The sequence below is a fragment of the Fringilla coelebs genome, assembly GCF_963513975.1.
Source record: "Fringilla coelebs genome assembly, chromosome: 3".
In the NCBI taxonomy this organism is placed as follows: domain Eukaryota; kingdom Metazoa; phylum Chordata; class Aves; order Passeriformes; family Fringillidae; genus Fringilla; species Fringilla coelebs.
The window spans coordinates 72348427-72370215 of record NC_140030.1 but is presented as its reverse complement, the minus strand read 5'-3'; the positions used below and the strand labels follow the sequence as shown (position 1 = coordinate 72370215).

The window sequence follows — 21789 nt, the reverse complement described above, 5'->3', positions numbered from 1 at the left end:
AATTGCATTGTAAAGCAGAACTTTCCAGATGTAAAAGCTTTAAGTGTATTCCATAGATTCTTACAGGAGGTGGCCATTTGCTTCAAATTGGACTCACTGAAAAGTAGAAAACCCTAGTGAATGTCTCCCTATCAATTAAAGAATTTCTAAACATTGTCTTGCATGGACTCTTGAATTTAGCAAAGTGGTGAACACTTCTCACTCCTGTGTTAGAAGTAAAACTTTTTGGTAATAACACAGTAAATACTCAATTGTCCAAAGTTTTCATTAAAATGACTGTTTATTCCTTTGTTTCTGGAAGTACTTAGCTAAGTGAAGCGAGTTTTACAATGTGTAATGCTGCAGTTTAACTATAGTGTTGTGAAGATAGTGTTTACAGTGTAAAATGTTACCATGAAAACTGCATAAGAATGTCCTGTAAAATACAGTAGCATGCCTGTTCAGTCACTGCTGTCACATCTTTGCAACTATGAAATACAGACTTTTTCACAGGAAGCTGAGAGAGTAGTCAAGGTGATAGCTAAACTTGGAGCCAACCTTAACAAAACTGAGGAACGGTTTCTGGTAAGAATTTTATCCAGGTAGCACATACAAATTTAAATTGAATTTTTAACACATAGGGAAGTGTATCTGTTCTCATTTTTTATGGCATAATGTAGTGCCACTGAACTATAAAGGCCTCTCTGACTTTTTTTTTTTAACTGTGATAGGGACCAAATGCTAGCAATCTGAGGGCCTAATGTATAGTAACCTGGATGTTCCAGTTTCTTCTCCAGCTCAGTGCACTCAGCAGCAAAGCCATAAATGGAGCCTGACTCAACACCTTGACAAGTAACCTCATGAAATTAGGGGTACAAGTGAATGGGAAGCTGCCTCAGCTATTGTTAGCACTGAATTCACTTTAAAAACAATAGGGAAATACCATCTAAGCTTGAAGCAATATGTGTTTTTTAAAGTTTTTAAACAGTATTTGTTTTTAATGCTTCTGTATTGTCTATTTTAATAGTGTAGTGTCAACTTGTACATGTGAATAAAATCAGTGACACAAAGTGCCTGGACTGCTTGTACTGTGCTTTTTGGGATCTCAGATTTATTTTTTTTTCCCCTCACAGGGTACTTTAGTCCCTGCATGCAAACTGTGGCTTCTGCTTGTCCCAGACATTCTCTCTTGGAATGTAAGTGACAGGCTTCTGTAATAACTATGGTTGGGTATGAAGTTATATTACAGTTACCATTACAGTCTCTTGTGTTCCTCCTGTAACTCTCCCAGAGAGTCTTAACATCCTTTCCTGAATCACTTTTTTCCCCTTACTATGATAAGAAAAAGCCCCAGCTGTACTAGCTATCTTAAATGCTATGCCTTTGAGAATATAAATGTAAAGCTTTGGAGGAAAAACACAGCTTCCTGTTTTCTCTCTGTTATCCTATGAACAGGTGTACTCATGCCAACAGGAAAAATTAAGCTTTTAAAAGCTGGCTACACTGAAAAGCTGGCTACTCTACGCCATGGGTTCTTCAGTAAATGAATGAGACTTTTTTTACTGAGGATTTACAATGTATTTCTTGAGATTTTTATAGTGTCAATTCTTCCAGCATATGAAATAGAATGGAAATGAGGTGTACAGACTAATCAGGCTTTTCTATGGCATTTACTTTTTATAGGTCTTAAGGGAACTCATGAGCCATACTGCCATACCTATTTGAATACAAAGAAAGGATAAGATGAGGCATCTGTGAATTCTATGTGAGTTGCCCAACAGTCATGTTATTCACTTCACTTAATAGACAAAGCTTGTACAAGTACACAGGATTTGCTGGAAGAAAATCAAGGAAGATTCTTTATTTGGAGCTAGATACAAGCATTAAATGAAGTAGTGTAGGCCAACAGACTCATTAAAAGGCAAGACACAAGCTTTAATAAGACATTTAAATCTCTTAATGGGCTGAACAGCTAAAACTCCACATCCAATGAAACCTCAGATATTTGTACGTGGTGGTATTTCATGTAAAACTCCCACCCACCCTGCTTTGTAAGAATTTTACCCTGAAAACACAGGTAGCCTATTTATGACCTATTTACTGTTCAGGTGAGCTAGGTGTCAACTACAATGCTAAAGCTTGAAATATATTCCAGGGCTGATATTGGCATGATGTTTATTTTTAGAAAGAAAAGACTCTCAGAGGAGCAATAGTAAACAATGGAGTTTGCACTGCTGAGAGCTATTGCTTCCAACAGTATTTCTCTAAGGAGTTGCAATTTTAGAAAATTTTCTTTCTAGAATGTCAGCAAGATATGCAGCATAAAAGGCTGAGATACTACAAAACATGCACATTAACCAGGTTAATGTGTATACTGTGAGAGTATAGATTAAATGGTAAAAACATGTGCAAACTCATAATGACACTAGTCTTTCCTTTCAGGGAGGAAGGGGACAGCTTTAAGACAGTTACTGAAAGAATAAAACTGCTTACTGCTTTTTAAACCAGAGACACTTGACCAAAATGATCATAAGAACCAAGTATAAAAGAGGCTTTGTATGTAAAAGGGACAGAAAGAAGTAGAAGAAAATCCCTGTGAAACCCTGAAATTTCTATTTATAAGCAACAGTCCTCTGCTCCTTTTAACTGCTACTGTAATAAGGGAAAGAGGTTTTGATCAATAGCCAACAGCCCTTCCACCACTCTAACAATGACAGAAGAACAACCTCCAGCTCTGCTTGTGCTGTGTCAGTGCCCAGCTTTAGTCAGTGTGCCAAGAAACCTGATTGGGTTGTGGAATGGTGTGTGGTGGAATAGACCACCCAGTACCTCATCTTTTCCCAGCGTTCCAGAACTGTTTGGGGTGTTGGAACTAACACCCTCCTCAGCTCTGGGGGACAACACATCCCAATTAATAACTGGCTATTTGGACTGGTGGAGGAGACAGCTCCATCCAACTTCCTGCTCCAGAGGACTTGCTTTTGGTAAGTATTTGCAGTTCTGAAAGCCAAACTGAACTGAGCAAGGAGTAAGACAGGTAAGCTTCTTTGGAGTTCTCTGATGTTCTTGAAAATACAGTTATGCTGCTTCAAAAAATACTTCACACTCTTACCAGGAAGAGAATACCATCAGGAATAATTGTTATCAGTTCTGTAACAAATCCAATCCTAAATACAACAATCAGAGGAGTGACACAACATGAAAGTTTTTGGACCCAACAGCCTTTTAAAACCTAAACCTAAGCTTTTCAAGTACAAAGCATGCTTAATTCCATTTAATTCAGAAACAACCCAAGGTGCATACTTTTCAGAAAAGCATCTATTTGAACCAAAAATGTCAGGACAAAAGAAATAAACAGAACTCTAATTTCATGAAAGATGGTATAGCTCAGTGTAGCATTCCTGCTCTGCTCTTGTGCTTTAACTTGCCTTTTCCAACTTGACTATCAGGATACAGAAGTATGGGTCATAACCACACATTAAGAATTGATCCTGTCAACAGCTTGTTAGAATGTGGCAAACTGAGTAGGAAAAAATAAACCAACAACCTCTCACTGACAGCTGCCAGTGGTTTTATAATTCAGGTTGTAAATACAAACTATTGTGCAACAAACAAATGTGACAAAGCCTACCTCTGTTAAATTTGTTTATATGATAAAAAAATAAAATATTAAACTGCTTATAGTGCAACATTCTAATAGCATACATAAGTATACCATGCTTTGTAAATTTACTGTTACATTATTTACAGTACATTGCAATGCTTTAAACTAGAGGTGAAAGAACAAAAACAGGTAATGGAAAACATTTACATACAGGTATGAGCCTTAATATTGTCCACCAAACTATCCAGTTCACTTTGCAGACTTGTGTGCTGTACACATTCCTGCCCCCTACCATAGGACACCTTTCTGTCAGTGGTCTGCTCTGTTTGTAGATAGTGGAAAGATGTTTTTAAAAACTGCATAGCCTTCAAGCTTTTCTGTTTCTTCAAACACCGTTTGCAAGGACAGCTATAAAATACATAAGAACTCTATTAATTAACTATATCTGATCAATCTGAAAACTGAGCTCTTGAAATAAGATCAATAAATTTTCATTTCTCTAGGGCCAAACCAAAGCTGAACTTTAAAGCCCTTTTCTTGCAGTCTCTTAGTTGAATAATGGAATTGTATAAGAGGGAAGCAGTTCAAGGATACATTATTTAAAATTCTGGGCTTTAAGTGGGAGCTAAGTTCCCAGAACACAGGAAAAAAATATGAGAATGTAGAATTATGTACTGCCTTATTTAATGTTCCATAAAGCTTCTGCTGCGTGCACTGCTCAAGCTAATGAATGAATACTGTAATGCAGGAACTATGCCTACAGTACTTATTTGAGATCACTGTCCTGGTACTAGAGAAATAATGATTAATTACAGCAGACTAATTAACTACATAGGGAGAAAGGACTGTCCTAAGACACACTGCACACTGCACGGAGTTTTGTAAAATCCAATGACTATTGAGAAGTGTCTTAAGACAACTGTCTTCTGAACATCAGCTAGAATAACCACAGAGCTGGTCTTAGGAATTTGTGACTTATGCCTCTTCTCCTACAACTGCTAAAGGGAAAAATTCTTTCCTCACTTTTTCTGAACAACATCTTTGGAAGAACTTTGGAACACTGCACACGTTTCCCAGGCTGCAACATGATAACACTGCTTAAACAGCAAGTAACTACTATTCTCTTGTTTACATTTCTGCTTATAGCAGACAGGAATCAGAATAACTTTAGGCTGTGTTTAGGCAGGGGCAGAAAAGTCAGTGGAAGTTTGAAATTTAGTATTATCTTTAATTTTTGAGTCTCAGTGTTTAAGCCTCATGTTTAGAAAAGACTTTATAATAGCTTAGGACAAGATACTGTACCATACATTTTGTGAATGTTTACTTGTTTGTTCCCAATGCAAGAGAACTGAATCACTTTCTCTACATTAGGCAGCTATTAGGCCTATAATGCCTTTCAGGAATAGAGAATTTTAACATGTTTTCCCCAGCATTACTCAGATTAAGCTAAGATTTAGAAATACTTCAGTAAGAGCTCTAGTCTTCCTGGCAGATGAAAGAAGAAAAACCGACGTATAAAAACACCATTCCACTGTGCATTATTTCAATACATTCTCTGTAACTTACAGGCTAACTGTGAAAAAGATTAGCACCCAATACAGCACATTTATGAAATATGGTAATTTGTCCACCACCCCAAGATTGTTGTAGCCTTACCTTCTGTATCTAAAGTAAGTATTTGGGATTTTGTGTTTTGTTTCTCTAACACCCACATTCTTGAGCACTTTGTGCTTGTGCTCTTCGTGGTGATCTCAGCTGTCTCAAGGCAGCATCTCCATACTGAATACCTGAGCCCATTCTTTCTGGATCCAATTCTCCTGATGAGAAACAAAATGGTCATAAGAACATAGATTATGTGCAAATAATACATTCTAAAGGAACCATTAACATTAAAGAAAAAGCATAATTATATTCTGATCTATTTATGGAGAGATTATCTCAATTCTATCTGCTTTTAGGCAATTTCAAACCTGAATAATTTTCTCCTCTAATTTAACCATATGCCCTTGATCATGATGACAAAGCAATCTGCCTCAGAGTTAGGCTGCAAACAAGAAATGCATTTGCACTACCTTGAGCAAAAGAAAGGTCTAAAATGTTTTCTGCGAATACAGTTAAAAACTTCCTGCTTTCAGAGGCTCCTAGCAAAGAAAATAGTACTGTAGATACCAAGCCAAACAAAAATGGATCAATCTGATAAAAGGATTCCAAAAAGAACTGCTCCCCAGGGAAAATGATCAACCTTTCCAGCTTCTGGTATCTGCTTCTGCCTACTGCATACCCTCTGTCTTCAGAGCTCTTCTTATGGCTGTATGGTGGTGTAGCCAAAAGAGACCTCCATGAGATCCTTATAGTCTACATTATTTTTGCATGATTCAACTGATGTGTGCTGGCACAAAAAAAGCCAGGAGCAGTTCACAGAAAAAGAAGACTTAATTCTGTGGTGGCAGTGCCTCTTTAAAGCAGTCATCAAACTACAGTATTGTGGAAAAACTAGCTATACTTTCTTTTTTCATTTGGGTTTTGGGTTTGTTTAGTTTCTTTTAGTTTGTTTGTTTAAAATGAAAGCTGCTGTTTGGCACTGATTTGATGCAGTAATCAGAAAATTCCTTTGAACATACAACATCATATTATTTTAATCTAAAAATTTGAGTTTGGCATGGGAAACATGTAATTAGAATCCAAGACTCTCTGATATGGCCAATACTTAAAACTTTAAAGATAACAAGCAGCTAGAAAAAAGAAAAACTGGAATGCAAATTAGCTGTAATGATATCTAGCACACAGGAGCCTGTCTCCAGCAGAAACCTGCCCACTTGTGTTGAGAAGTTTCTGGTATATTTCTAGATCTGCAAAAGTAAAAATGATTTCAACTGAGAGGCAGAGAGGTCACTTCAGAGAAACAGTTGCTAGGAAACATCCCTGAAATTTTTAGTATTACTGTTCATACTCTCTTGACTGTATTTCCTGTTATATATGAGAAGCAGAATTCAAGTTATGACTGCCCTAATATTAGGTTTTAATTCTAGACTACAAGAACTGTCTAATGTCAGGCTTGGTATTTGTAGAACCTACACTCAGACCTGACTTAAGATAAAGAGGTCTAACCTGATGTTAAACATAACCCACAATTCACACCACCACCCCTTTTTGGATATACAGATCTCACTTAGACATCCATTCCTATTAAAGCATATGAGAAGCTGCTAGAAAACAAATAGGTTATTTTACCAAAATGAAATTTTGGGGTTTTTTGGTTTAAGTCTATTAGAAGACTTTGAATGATGATATTTCCATGTGTACTTTTGTTCATTTTCAGATAAAAGATTTTATAAATATAAAGTTCAATTTACCTGATTCAATTTTATTGAGTATTTTCCTTGCACACTGTACAAAGGCCTCTTCAACATTTTCCCCCGTTAGAGCACTTGTTTCCAAGAACATCAGCTCTGTATTTGACACCAAAAAAAAAAAAAATTCTCAAAATAAGTCTGGAATAGCAGGTATAATAATTCAAAGCATGAAAGCCAGGAGCAATAAAAATATTTCTACAGAGATCTACAGTCAAAAAGTATGGTCCAGAAAAACTAACTTTTGATGGCAAAACCACAAAAAACATCCTCTAAAATTTCAGGCACCCTAGAAAGCAGGAATCCAAGGAAAATCTGGGCTGAGCATGCAAAACTGCACTTGAAACCAAACTTCATACAGTTTCCCATTAATGGAGGTTATATGCAAAAGCATAGCCAGTAACCAGAGTTGGTAGAAAAGACTTTGGGTGATAAAAGCAAAACCAGATTTTGCTGATGGGAGGACTCCAGCACAGAAGCTCAGACCAAGACTGGCTTTAGTTGACACAGAATTGTGTCCTCAGAGTGGAAATTCTGAATACTACAGACCAGGTAATAGTTGTCTGGATCCCTGCCCTGCACTGAACTCAGTTTTCAATGAGTAAAACTCATTGCTTCAAACTGCAGCACACCCCATACAACGTTGTCTGTTATCTACAGAGTCTTTAAGATACTGAAACTTCACTTCCTTCATTTTCTCCTCAGCTATTTGGAGGCAAGGCAATACCTGAAGTTGTATTACATTTCCTACAGAATTTATCCCCACGTAGAGGGTGCTCTTAAAGGCGCAGCTGTGAGTGAAGAACCACTGCTAATAAGACTTAAGCAGTACATGTAGTTTTCACTACAGGCACTGCCTCTCTGGGCCTCAGGTGTGGTGGTGTTCCCAAGGGTCCCAGAAGAGGGAAGAGACGAGGATCTGACTCCATGTTTCAGAAGGTTTGATTTATTATTTTATTATATATATTATATTAAAACTATACTAAAAGAATAGAAGAAAGGATTTCATCAGAAGGCTTGCAAGCAAAGGAAAAAAATGGAATGATAACAAAATCCTGTGTCTAACCAGAGAGAGACACAGCTGAAATGTGACTGGCCATTAATTAAAAACAACCACATGAGACCAATCACAGATCCACCTGCTGCATTCCACAGCAGTAGATAATCATTGTTTACATTTTGTTCCTGAGGTCTCTCAGTTTCTCAGGAGGAAAAGTCCTAAGGAAAGGATTTTCCGTAAAACATGTCTGTGACACTCAGGTACCGACAGAACTCTTTTCTGTAGACAGGGTACAAAGTACAGGCTAACTGCACAAAAATGTAAATGATCTGAAGGATTATGCAGCTTTGAATGCTACATGAAGGTTTTGTACTTACCATTTTCCTGTGCAAATCGGGATGCTTCTAAAAAAGTGACTTCACGATCTGCATCAAGATCCTTTTTGTTTCCACACAGTATTATCACAATATTTTGACTTGCTAACATTCTTGCATCCGTCAACCAATTAGTAAGTGCATTGTAGGTTTCCCGGCTGTGCAGGAAATGAAATCCTTTATTAGGACACACTCATTTCTCGTGAACAGATCACCGAACCAAAACTCAGACAGGAAATCTGTGTTTGTGGCAAACAAAATGCTGGCAGTCAGGCAAGGCACCTACACATCTCAGTGTGCCAGTGATGAACTGGGAAGAACATCAAATTACTTCATGAAACTATTTAAAAGCTTGAGTTTTTAAAAATCAAAATAAAATTAATCACAATATATAAACATGCAATTATAAAATAATCACAATTATAAACACACAATTATAAATTGTAAAAATGTGTTAATGTGAAAAGCTAAAATTTTAAGCTCTTATCTAGTTTTAACCTTTTGTGCATGACGTTTTGGGATAACAGAATGAGATATTGTTCCACTTGGAATTCAACTGATACTTAAATTACCAGTGGGATTGTAAGAATTTATGAGGCTTGTGTAGATGTGCTTGCCTGAACTTTCACAGCACTGTCAGGACCTACGCTGCAGGCAGCCACCCTGCACACACCACTTGCCATTGTAGCAGTGGTCAGGGTGAAAGCTTTCAAGCAGTGAGACTGACAGATGACTCCAACTGCCCTTAAGCACAGAACACAGATTTCAAAGCCTGCTGAGAGAACCCTTCACTCACAGAACAACAAGCAACAACCTAGTGAACCACCATAAACCAACCCAAAACTCATCTGACAAGTATCAGTCAATGGTGGCAGGAAGAATGTGAACACGAGCAATGCTAAGGAGTTTTACTGGCTGCCTGTAATATTAAAACATTGAAAGATGCAGAGATAAACAGAATCTTGGCCTACAGTTAAAGAATGTGTAGGCAGAGCTAGAGTCTCCAGAGGATGACCTTCTATCCCAGCACACTGATCAGCAGTTTCCACAAGAAAGGGTGCACCACCTTGGTTAAGGGTGGCTGAAATCCACTCTTGTTTCTGTGGCAAGGCTTGCTGAGCATGTAGTCCACCATTATTAGATCAGCAACTGGGGGGGGGGGGCAATCCCCACAAATCTGTGTAATGCTTTAGGACTGTTCACATCTGACATTCACAATATCTCATGTAAGGAAGTTCCAAAGCTTAAATATGCACTGAAAGAATTACCTCTTATACTTACTTTCTTTTCTTCCTGCCCAATCTTGATTAGAGCATTAGGTACTTGGGGAGGAGTCATTGTGCATTAATTGGATCTGGCAGTCTATGAGCAAAGGAGATGCTGGCTTTCTTACCTGGTTATATCATAGACAAGCAAAGCACCTGCAGCCCCTCTGTAGTAACTCCTTGTTACAGACCTGAAATAGCATCACAAATACACACATCAGTGGTGTCTTCACTGTTTAAAATCTGTGTTAATATAACACAATCTGTATTATGAAATAGAATTCTTATTTACATATTTAAAACAAAACATGTTTTTAGAGAATGTAATCAGCTGTGCAGCAGCAGATTAATTACAACCAGGATTTTGATGAAGCACTTCAATTAAATATAGCTGTATGAGGATTCTCAGAGTCCATTTGATCCATGTGGTGCTGAAGGTATACAAATCATCATAATATATGACCAGATACAGAACTGGAGGCTGATATCTGGCCAACACACTGAAGAGACCTCATTAATGAAGACTATATATCACAGCCCAGCTTTATTTATTCAGAACTATATCCAAAGGACTTGTCTGATAGAAGACATTTACCTGGATTGCTGCCCAAAACTCAGACTTCTACCATCATTCTCACCTTTGTTAACCAAGCTCTCTCTCAAAACAAAGAGACCTCAGACACACACTCCATCCTCCCAAAATACATTGAAAAAAATCGATGTCCTATTTGATGGTGAATGTACCCAGGAATCCATTAGATTTTTACTGAGTTTTATCTATGCCTCAGATGTAGAACACTTAAAATACAGCATTAAAAGTACAGTGATTGTTATAAGCTGACAAATTGATTGCTTTTTCTCTAAGAAACTTAAAATATCTCAGTCTTTCTAGAAATGGATTTACCCCAATGAATTTTACTGATTTTTTTTCTTCTTTAATAAAACTGTATATAATTATACGGTGCAAATTGCTTTCATGCAGATTTTGAACAGCTTACAGCTTCCTGACATTTACTTATTCCAACCAATAGAAGGTCTCCTATACATAAAGTGCATACTCTTAGTTAAAATAGTTAATTATGAATTTGGCTGGTGAGCAAGATTTTAGGCACCTGTTCCACACATATACCTTAACAGAAAATACCCAATGAAAGAAAGGGCAGAAACCCAGACCCTGCAAGGCAGCATTGCTCTACCAAAATCCATGGATCTGTGTCACTGTGTCCAGGTTGGAAGGTGAATATGAAAGCAGACAAACAATTCCACTGACCAAAAAGCTTTGCCTGCTTACAAGCAGAGATAAATAATATCCACCACTCACAGCAGCAATTGTACCAATACTTAATAAAATGGCTGAAAAGCATACCTGAACCGCTCTTGTCCTGCTGTATCCCATATCTGCAATTTGACATATTTACCACCAACATTTATGATCTTTGAACCGAATTCCACTCCTATAGTATGATTTGAGTCATCTTTGACTAGGAAAAAAGAAAGAAAACAAAACTTCATTTGAAGAATATTTAGAGTGAATAGTTTTTACAAAAAACAATTTAGATATTATCAAAACCTCCTCAGTGTTCAAATTACAAACCTCCTGAACCATCAAATTCAGTGCAGCCCATAAGCTCACTGCCACCACACAGAAATGAATGTTCTTACAATTTTGGACAGTTTAGTCAAGCCAAACTTAGTACTAGAAAGGCCTGCTTTAAATAATTTCAGTTCACTTTAATAGGTAGCAAGATACTTTTTGTACACTTATTTCCAACTGTGTTTTCTAATATTTTGATGCCGTTTATAATTACAATTAATGAGAAAGCACACAATCTTGACCATGAGTATGCAAGAGCCAATTCTTCTTTAATGCACAAAGTTAAGATACTGGCTCTATCTATGCTCAGATATCACAGAATCTCAGCAATTTACAGCTGCCCTTACTAGAAGCAAGGGCTTGTTTCAAGTTCACTCAGAATCAAGCCATGTTCCTTAGTGCTCACACAGCATTACCCTTAAGTATATTTCTCAAGAGATAAGGTGAATTACTGGTTGTTTGAAAAAACAACAGTCACCTTAGATTTACAAAGGTTTCTAAATGTATATTATTTTTGTTTAATCTTGATACCAAATGTACAATCCAACAGAAATTTTCCTTTTATGTTATCTGTTCATCTCTGAATAACATTCACAATTGAGTCTCTATCAGTATTTATGATAGACCACAGTCCTTAACAAAGAAAAAAGAGTTAGTATTTATTTCAAAAGATGCTACAGGCTTTCTAAATCTACTTAAGCAATTCAGCTTTTCTTTCATTATTTTTTCTAAAAAATCCAAGTCTACTATATATCCAGGGAATCTTGCAGCTGCAAATTATACCTCTCACAGGAAGTAAGTCTCTATTTTCACCAGCATCTTGTTATATTTATTTGAGAATAACAGAGAGTAATGCTCCATATTAGGCTTGAGATTAAAGACAGTGAGCAATAAGAATTTACAGCACGGTTCTGAACATAATTCTTTACTAAAATCCTCACTTACACAAATAAGAGAATTAGGGGAGCTTCCCTACCAATGACAGGTACTCAGGTAGGCAGAGCCTTTACCTCTGGTACAAGACAGTGGAGAACTCTTACTGTCCCTCATATGTACTTACATTTCTTTTCAATAAATTGGTGCAGCAAACAGGATTTTCCAGTTCCAGCATTTCCTATCACCAAGAACTTAAACAGGAAATCTGAAGATTGAAAGAAAAAGAAAATTGCTAAATTTTAGTATGGACTCACATTTTTGTTACAAGACCAAACCCAAAGCCAGCTATTCTCTTGTAGCTGTTATTTCAAAGAGAAGGGAATAAATGACAAAATTAGCAAAAGAGCAATAAATCTGAAGAATTATCCAGTGTCTGCAATAGTGTTGTTACACAGCAAGAACTAAGAATTCTTCTTTCTGGAGAGGCAAGAAAGACAAAACAAAGCAGAAATAGCTGAATCTGAGTTCAGTTAAAATAGGCTCATCCACAGGTAAATGGTCGGCTTGTATTCCAGGAATGTGTTTTAAGAGCATGTAAAGTATTAACTATCATCAACACAAATATATAATGATATAATTTCTCAAAATCTAAAACTCCAGAGAGGGGTGGTTGTGTTTGTTTTGCTTATTTTTTTCTTTTTTTGGGGGGGTGGGGGGTGGTTTTCTTTTAATTTACATTAATTTGAAATTCTTTATTAAAAGTTTAATACTCATACTTTGTTTTTAATCCTTGTACAGCTGGGACAACCACAGTATTTCTCTGCAAAACTTAGAGGGAAGAAATAATTTTTATTCTGGGATGTCTAATTTCACATTTCTTCCACATGTTAAATTAATATACATGTATTTCTGTTACTCATTTATGAGCCATTTATGTCAATGTTCATTGGTAATACACATGTTCAAGATTTACGGCCCATTTCTATTGTTTCAACAGTTACATAAAATGCTTTAATGCTACCACCACAAATCTGCTTTCAGTTTTGCTAAAGACTGAAGAAAGCTTTCCTGTCTTACAGCTCTCAAAAATGATAAACTGATTAGAAAGCTTACAACTGCTTCCCCTAATATACTGCCACCAAGGGAACCTTTACAGCTCATGCAAGGTTCCCTATTTAGTTTTCTACTAAAAGCAGCATTTTTACTCTTGATTGCACTGTTTCTCTAAGAAACAGAATACAAGAAAAATGACTTAGTTTGCAATATCAACAATAATAAAAACATTAATTTTGTTAAGAGTGTTCAAAGCTGTCAAGTGGGCTACATGGGTATTGGCCCAGGGGATGGCTAAGCAAGTCAAAGAACTGATAAAATCCTCTACCAGGACGTCATTTGAGTACTTACTTTCAAAAACTGAATTTAAGATGCACACAGATCTATGTGCTCATTCCATTTAATGAAGGAATTACTTGTTACTCCCTAGCAATGGTAAAAGGAACAAGCAAGTTTCTCAAAGGGTAAGAAGATTCCCACTGTTAAAAAGACAGGGCTGTGAGTCCTGGAAATGTCTACACCTGTCTTCTGGTTCATATTCATCTTTGTCTTCACCTGTCTTCTGGTTCTTATTCATACCTAAAATCAAGTAATGTTTTACTAAGGATTTTTGCTTTTCTACATTTTGTCCCTCTTGTTTCAAATGCTGTAACAGGCTCAGAATAGATTCTGAATTTTACCCTTCTCAGAAGACGGCTGTTTCTTGCTCACAAATATGACCATTTACATGCTCAAGACTTTCTGTTCCAAAATCCTTTCATTTGTCACGCCCCCACCCAGTTGCTCATGCTTTCTAGATTAAAAAAAAAAAAAGTTACAAAAAGGATTTTCCTTCAGGTTGTGAAAATTTTGTTAACTCCTCTAAAGAAGGGCCCTTCATGTCATCTCAACTGCAAAACATGCTGAAGCTGAGAAGCCTTCACTCTATCAAGTCTTTGCTGTTAGCATGAAACGTAGGTATCATAAATAGCCCAATGTGTTAGGTTAAGAAAAAATGCATCTCAACGAAAGCCAAGTTTCAATTTTTATGGATCAAATATCACTGGTTAGCTGCCTTTTACACCATTTTGTATATTTAAACTACTGTGTGTGTGTGTGTATGTAATGTCACTGGTTTTATCACTTTCAGAGTACCTCAAAATGCAAGATATTCTGAGACAGAGACATTTAAAAGAATCTGTTTCTGATTCTGTCATTTTTCCAAACATAAATCTGAAATCCAATTAAAACTGGTTCTACTTTGTATCTGGTGAATGCTGTTTGCCAGATTTTCTCCTTAAAAACAATTACAAAATTTATGTTTACCTTCCTTTTTCTCTAACAGAAGCCTCATGTTATTGACAGTAGTACAACAGCTACTGCAAACCTAAACCAGGGAAAGACTAAAACCAAAACTCTATTCCCCCACTAATTTGCACACTGCAAGCACTGTTTGTCAGATGTGGCTCAGGAAGGCGAATTTGTGCAACTCACAAACCCACACTGAGCAGCAAATTTAACACACTGTTCCCTTCTGCACAGACAGGCTGCAGGCCACTCAGGCCTTGGGACAGCCATGTCGCTGCCAGGCACTGATCTGCAGGAGCATCAGAACAGCAGTGTTTTTCCCTGAGGTGTTTTAAATTTTGCTCTGAAAGCAACAGTGCTATTTGGGGATTTTATATTAATGCCTTGAAATTGAGGATATCTTTTAGCAGCACTTCATAATAGACTCCTAATTTCTATCCAGATTCTACTGTGCCAGACAAATTTAAAAGAGACTCTCTCCTACAAATAAATCACTTAGATGTCAGTTCAATGCCTGCTTACTTAGTAGACAATAAATAAATTTCCATCTGACAAAATAGCAAATGGGCTTTTTAAGATGAAACTTGAAGCTAGTCACAATTCACTTTTTCCACAGGATGAAAATAAGAGAAATGTGTTTTATTCCATTAAACTAAGAGAAATGTGTTTTAGTCCACTTCATAAAATGAAAATGTCAGCCTTCAAACAAAAAATTTAAAATCTTTCTGCACCAAAGGCAGCAATGTTTCCAAACACATGTAGACTTAAAGACACTGTTACCTTCACAAATATAACCATGCTTTTATCCTTTTAAACTCCAATTTTATGTAAATTATTCAAACGAACAAAAAGCTTTTAGACTTATGTTATCAGTTTATCCATGAGTACTGGATAACATGGTTCAGGAAATATGCAATACTCTGCACATTTAACCAACTGCAGAGAAGGACAAGAAAAAGGCTTTGCCAATACCAAATGTTAAAAATACCAAGATTTAACAAACTTTTAAGTTCACACCCCAGCCTATTAACAAATAAGGTAATACCAGGCAAGAACAGGGAGAACATTTTTCATCTTGTTATTCTGAAACTTCTTTTTTATAATGTCATTCTGTATGAAAACCAGTACCACATCAACTACATTTTTATTACTTATTTTAGCACATGATTTAGGATATGAAATGTTTTCTCTTTAAGCTGTACAGATGTATGTAAAATTTAGCACAGTTTGGAAGCACAGAAATCAAATGAGACTGGGCAGACAGCTTCTTTTAGATGTCCACTGTGGACTCAAACTTCATGTATTCATTCTTGGCAATTTCAGCAAATGCAATTCACATTCTAGTGTTTGCACTACTGCTTAATTGCTCTAGTTTTCCTTTTTGGTGTCCTCTCCCAGAGGCGTTAGTTCACTTCATTTCATAGCTATTTTTTTATCTCCTTTTTTTTTTTCCCCTATTGACAAAGCAGCTCAGAGCTCCAGCATTCCAGTCAGCTGCCAACGCTGTCACCCTAGAGAAACTTTTCTTTTGAATTCTGTTGTTCCTCCTTCATAGAAAAGCTGAAAAGCAACATCATTCAGATGTTACAAATGCTTACTGCCATGCTGGCTACTGAAAAGGTCTAGAAAAGTTAAAGCACTTTGCCTTTAAATAAGATCATCTTTATACAGAAGGGATTTAGGATCAAAACTGAACTCTGTGCTAAAGGGAAGAAAGGTTACAAAACATGCACTACAGAAATCATAAGGAGATGAAACACAGCATAGCACGGGTGTTTAAGGAAATAAGGCATTACAAAGAATCAGCTTACTCCCCTCTGAGAGCTACATGCATCACCTGATCCCAAACAGGGTAGGGGGTGCAGGAAATAAAACATTTTCTAGCACAGGCAAAAAGGAATAAAATTGTGGCTTCACCCTAAAGATGCACCAGCACCACAAGCTGTTAAACTACATCAATGACATAATATCTTTTGTGTTTGTTTTTTTCTTTTGGGGGTGGTAGTGCAGTGTGAGCTGAGGGGAAAGGAGAAGAGAGACAATTGTGGGCTTTGACTCAAGCACCAGCAAAAACAGATGGTTGATGTGGCAACCACCCCCAGACATCCAACCTCCTCCTTTGACTGAAGTCTGCTCCAGCAGAAGAAATAGTCAAACTGCTTCTGAGATACTGTAGCTTAGTCCTCCAAATGCAATGAGAATTAAATTGTTTCCTTCACACTGCTAATTCAGTAGGGTAGGAGGGACTCCAATATAATATCCCCAATCTCAGTTTGAAATCCTCCCAACTCCTTGCTATACTGTAGAATCTATATTCACTCATGCTGACCCTTTGGAAAGTCTCTCATTCGTGGCATAGGGCAGGAGGAAAGAGGGCTCTGATGGATTCCTACTGGCACATGCTGCCCCTAAATGAAAGGAGGAGCTATTCCCACTGCTTACTCCTTTCTCTAGCAGAAAGTTATCAAGATAAACAGGTAGAACAGATCAACCTGGCTCTATTCCAATCTGCAAAAAGAATGCTTCAGAGTGGGAAGTTCTGCTTTCCTACAAGCGAAAGCTATGCTCTCTGAGGAATAAAATCAGATTTGAAATAAACTGAAGACCAGGGTGATAAATGCAAATACCATCATGTAAATGGCGTGGGATGGGATGGCGAGAAAAGGACAAATCAAATTGTCCAGACAAAACAGAATTATTTTCAAATGGACGGAAAGACTATACACTCTCTCCCAATGACAGAGATTGGTAAACTTATGTGAACAGATTGTGATTTGTAGATTTGTAGATGCTGATGGAAAAAACACAAGGAACTAAGGAGTAAAGATATTTGACTTGAATCTTACACATTGCACTTATTCAATGCTAATACAACTTCCATCCTTCTACCATTTGAAATCCAAAGGTTGCTTTGCATTTATTTATTAAGAATAAGCAACTTTCTGTCAGGCTGTCTTTACTACAAAAACATGTATATTTTGCACTGGAAAGTGAGCTAAAACATGCATGTGTTGTTATATGGCAATTATCTACAGAAATGCCGTTACCTCTCAGAAAACTTGAGTAAAAAGAGTTTTCCAATGAATAAGAGATCTGTTTCCAATGTTAAATGTCAAACTTCTAAAAGAATGACCCTTTTCTCCCAAAAGCAGCAGGAAAATGTTCTTTCTAAACCCAGTCTCAAAATTCATGGAGTTATCTTGTATTCATGTTTGGTTTGGTTTTGGCACTTTGTATGGGAATAAACTGAACACATAAGAATTGAATAGATACTGAACTGAGCACATAAATAATTGAACAGATAAGAAAGCTAAGAACAGAAGATACACAACTGATGTAATATATCCGCAGGAGTGAAAATATGAATTGTAAGCAAAATTTAGTGTCAAGACTGAGAAACTGCAGAACTTTGTTTGAAAAGAAGGAAGAGACAAGAATCTCAGTAATTGACAGAATGAGTTGTGAGAAGTGAGTGAACAGAAAACCTTCAAAGAAGACAGAATTTGACATGGAGTCTTAAACTAAGGGAGGAAAAAACCCAGGAGACATGAAATTAACAGCGGTGGTCCGTGGAAAGGCTCTTTACTCTCTATGGATTGAGCAAAATATAGAAAAAAAACCAACCCTTTAAACAGAAAGAGAAGTTGAAACCTCACAGCAAAACTAAAGTCATATTAAAAGACAGACAGCAAAATGACATTGGGAAGAAAAACGCCAATCCAGCCACCAACCAGTTTTCAGAGCCTATCTGTATGGGATAAAAAGCTTGAGGTTACATAATTAGAATGGGTGATAATTCAGGTGACAAGAAAAATCTAATTCATGACTAAGGATTTACAAGCTACAGGGATTCCAGGAGGGGGATACAGTGACCCCTAGTCTCAGTCACCAGGAGGAAACTGACCTAATACTTCTGCCATCCCCATGGCCATTGTAACAGCTGGTCAGCAAGAAACCACTCTTTGTTAGGACAGTGAGCACATTAAATTCAGAGAGATCATCAAGCACAGAAGATCCATAATTTAATCACATGGTACTGCTAACTTTGATTTGTCAATGGGGCTGCTACATATGTGGACAGGACACTGCAAAATTAGTTACTGACTACTGTTATGGTCAGAGATTGTAGAGCCATTAGTTAAAATTTATGCTATAACTTAGCTTTTCTTCTTCTGTGTTCTCTACAACTTGACACTCTCAAGCCTTCTAGCTCTGAATTTTTTGTAGCCTGTGAGTGCACAGGACTTACACAGAAACTCCAAAAGGTAATATATCAAACAATAATTAAACAAATAACAGAAACAACGACAAAGCTTCCATTTCAAGGGCTTGTTTTCTCAGATACCAAAATAATATTAAAGTATGAACAGCTCCAGCGGGCTTACTATCCCTATTCTGCATCACTGGAAAAATGCAAAAAATGTTTCAATGCTCTGGTTTAAGATACCAATCATCGATGTAGCTTACCTAGTATTATTACAGCATGAAAGAAGGGGCACCACTGAAATACTGTCATCTCTGGTTTTCTAGCAACTCTTTTGCTCAGAGACCACCATAAGCATGGCCAAAGTGTTCTAGATTACAGGAGTACAGAGCAAGAAGAACTTGTTTAAACTCAAATCTAGGTGGACAAAGCACTGTCCTCTGGTTTCTACATATAACTTTTACATATTTCTAGGACAGATGGACAAAAGAAGCAGGGTTTGAGTATCCTAATGTTGGCACTTCAAGGGCTGCCCCACGCTCTTACCTCTGTTTGCCCCTTAGTTCTGTGCATTTGCAGTACACCAAAGCACTGACCAGTAGGACAGAACATCAAGCACTGATGACTACAGTATTGAAAATAAAATAACTTACACAGTAGAAACAGTCAGGTCATTTGGCCTACTCCTAATGGACATCCCAACCTCCAAAACTGCTTCCAGAGTTGTGTCCAATTTTGCTTTGATTATTCAATTATTCCCTATTCAATTCTGATCCTACTCTCATGGACTAGGAATATGAAACTACCACATGGCTTAAGAAAATATTTATATGCACAACAGCATCTTTATACTGGAAAATATCACAGAACTGCATGGTATGGAAATGGCAGAAAAGAAATCTGTTCAAAGCAGAGATTCAAGTAAAATTATAAAGAAAATAAATTAATACTATTCAGTTGCTTCTCATCTCCTCCACCTAGCCAGCAATACCAGCTCTGCTTGCCTCTTTGACTCCTCACTTCTCTTTGATGCTTCCCAGCGACGCACTGGACACACCCTGTCAGTGCCTGCACTCCGACTTACTCCATCGGATGTTTTCCTACCAGTAGTAGTCAGACACCCATTCCAACACAGTGACATACAAACATACCCACTGATCTTCTTCCCTCCGACACACTCTCACAATCAACTCTTTCTGACGCCTGCAAGTCTAAGACAACAGGACCGAATCTTTAACTTGACAGCAGAAGCACCCGCCGTCTCCAAGTAAAGGCAGGGGCAGCTTTTCCCAGCGGACATGCCCTGCAAGTTTCCTGCTGGACTCCCCGCACCGCAACAAGCAGCGCCCAAGCCGCTCCCTGAAGGAGAACTCGGAACGCTCCTGCCGGGCACCCACGGGCGGGGCAGGCGCTGGGGGCTCAGGGCAGCGGTGGGCAGAGGAACCCGCCCGAGCCCGGGGAGCCCTCACGTCACACCGGCTCCTTCCCCGCTCCTCAGGGGGCACTGCCCGGCCCCGGGCCCGCTCCCCCGGAGGGGAGGAGGGAGACGGAGAGGGGGAATCCCCTCACCCCGCCCCCGGATCCTACCGTAGGTCTCGGACATGGCACTCTGCGACATCCCGGGAGGGGTGACCCCCGCCGCCGCTGCTCGCTGCCCGCCCCGCCCGGGGTCGGCGCTGCCGGCGGAGGGAACCGATCAGGCCCCGCCGCCCGGGCCCGGCTCAGCCCCGCCCCGCCCCGCCTCGCCCGCTCCGCTGCCGCTGCCGCGCAGGCGCGCCCGGGCCCAGCGCGCGCCCCGCCTCCCCGCGCAGGCGCGGCAGCTGGCGGGCGCGGCCCCGCCCCCAAACACGGCGCACGTGCCCGGGCTGCTCCCGCCCGCCTCCCCGGCGGGAAGGCGGCGTCGGGAACGCGCTCCCTCAGCGCCGTGGGCATGGCGGCCCAGCGCGGGCTCCGAGTCACACACCCAGGCGCTGCCCCCGCCGTTCTCCGCCTTTTATTCCAGTTGGCGCCAAGCAGGGAGCCGGGCGGTGGCCCGCGAGAGGCTGGCTCCCCGGTCACCGAAACGTTGCGCTATTTATACATTTTAACAAACAAAGGCGCCAGCGTTCCTTGGTTACAAGTTACATAGCTTTTCTTTTAACTGGCTCTCAAACCCCTATTTGCTCGTCGTTCCTCTCCTTTCTCACGGTAGTTATTCCTCAGGCGCAGTTCTGCTCTCCTGCCGAGCCTGGGGGCGGCTTTGGGCAGGGGGTCAGCGAGTCGGTGGTCGCGGTCTCCCACTGCCGGAGCTGCCTCTCCCCCGGGTCCCGCTCAGTCCGGACTGCGCTCCGGGCGGCTGGCGTGCAGACAGCCCGTTCATCTGGGATTGGCTTCCCTTTTCCTCGTAACACAGCATTGGCCGAGCACACAATGTTCTCGGTGCAATTGCTAATCGTAACTGCGCAGCTATAGCTACTGATAACAACAGCAAAAAGTTGCGAAGATTGGTTCAAATCTTCAGCGGCTCGATGCCAGCAGTCCCTGGCCTGTAATACTCTTTCCTGGGTGTCTTTACTCCCCTGCCAGCCCTGGTTAGTCTGGCAGCAAAGGGCAGCACAGCTCCCACCGCAATAGCCTTTCCATCGATGCCATTCCTAAATGATGCTTCCTGTGTATCCTCCACGTTTTCCTTTCTTCCAGTCCTTAAAAAAAATCCACTTCTCTTATTTCTGGCTTTTTTTTTTTTTTTTTTTTTTTAATCTTGCTCACAGCTTCCTATCCTTTCCACTTCTCCTTCATCTCCCAAGCTGTAGGAAATACTGCCTCTGCCTGTCCCAGCCACCTCCTTGCCAAGTCCTTAGCTGGTCAGAGGTCAGCTTTGAAGTTCCTGTCTCTAATCAGTGGAACAACATGTGCTGAGCCATCACCAAGAGCCCCTCAGAGAATCTGCTGATTGTTCTTCTTGTTGTGGGTACATACAGACAAAGAAACTCGCCACAGTTTTCAAAGAACCAACTCCTTAATGAGTTCATACTATTAACAGTAATTGGAGGTTGTATAAACAGGTCCCCAAAGTCAGCACAGCCCTGGTGCACAGAGGATATTGAGATGTCACATGTGAATGTTTCTCTGGGGCATCTGCTCTCCAAAATGCTGTGGAAAGCTGAAGAGCCTTCACATGAGGTGCACAGACTCCAGTATGTCACAGATGTGAGCTTTGTGTC

At 39.3% G+C, this 21789-nt stretch overlaps 1 protein-coding gene across 1 annotated transcript; it reads right to left on the bottom strand.

Moving 5' to 3' along the window:
• Positions 1-1819: 1819 nt before the first annotated feature.
• Positions 1820-20314, bottom strand: RAB4A (RAB4A, member RAS oncogene family). Its single transcript, XM_084203208.1, has 8 exons — positions 20174-20314; positions 12227-12307; positions 10939-11053; positions 9701-9763; positions 8311-8465; positions 6937-7032; positions 5240-5400; positions 1820-3991 (listed from the first exon to the last, which is right to left on the bottom strand). The coding sequence occupies exons 1-7, from the start codon at positions 20202-20204 to the stop codon at positions 5285-5287; spliced, it is 657 nt and encodes a 218-aa protein (XP_084059334.1). The 5' UTR covers positions 20205-20314; the 3' UTR covers positions 1820-3991; positions 5240-5284.
• Positions 20315-21789: the final 1475 nt, after the last annotated feature.

Bases quoted from the DNA above. Each gene is read 5' to 3' on its own strand.
- RAB4A (XM_084203208.1), bottom strand. From the start codon at position 20,204: ATGTCGCAGAGTGCCATGTCCGAGACCTACG. The intron at 9,764-10,938 runs GTATGCTTTTCA...ATGCTATTTCAG, and splicing joins GCAGGACAAGAGCGGTTCAG to GTCTGTAACAAGGAGTTACT. The intron at 7,033-8,310 runs GTAAGTACAAAA...TGTCAAATACAG, and splicing joins CCGATTTGCACAGGAAAATG to AGCTGATGTTCTTGGAAACA.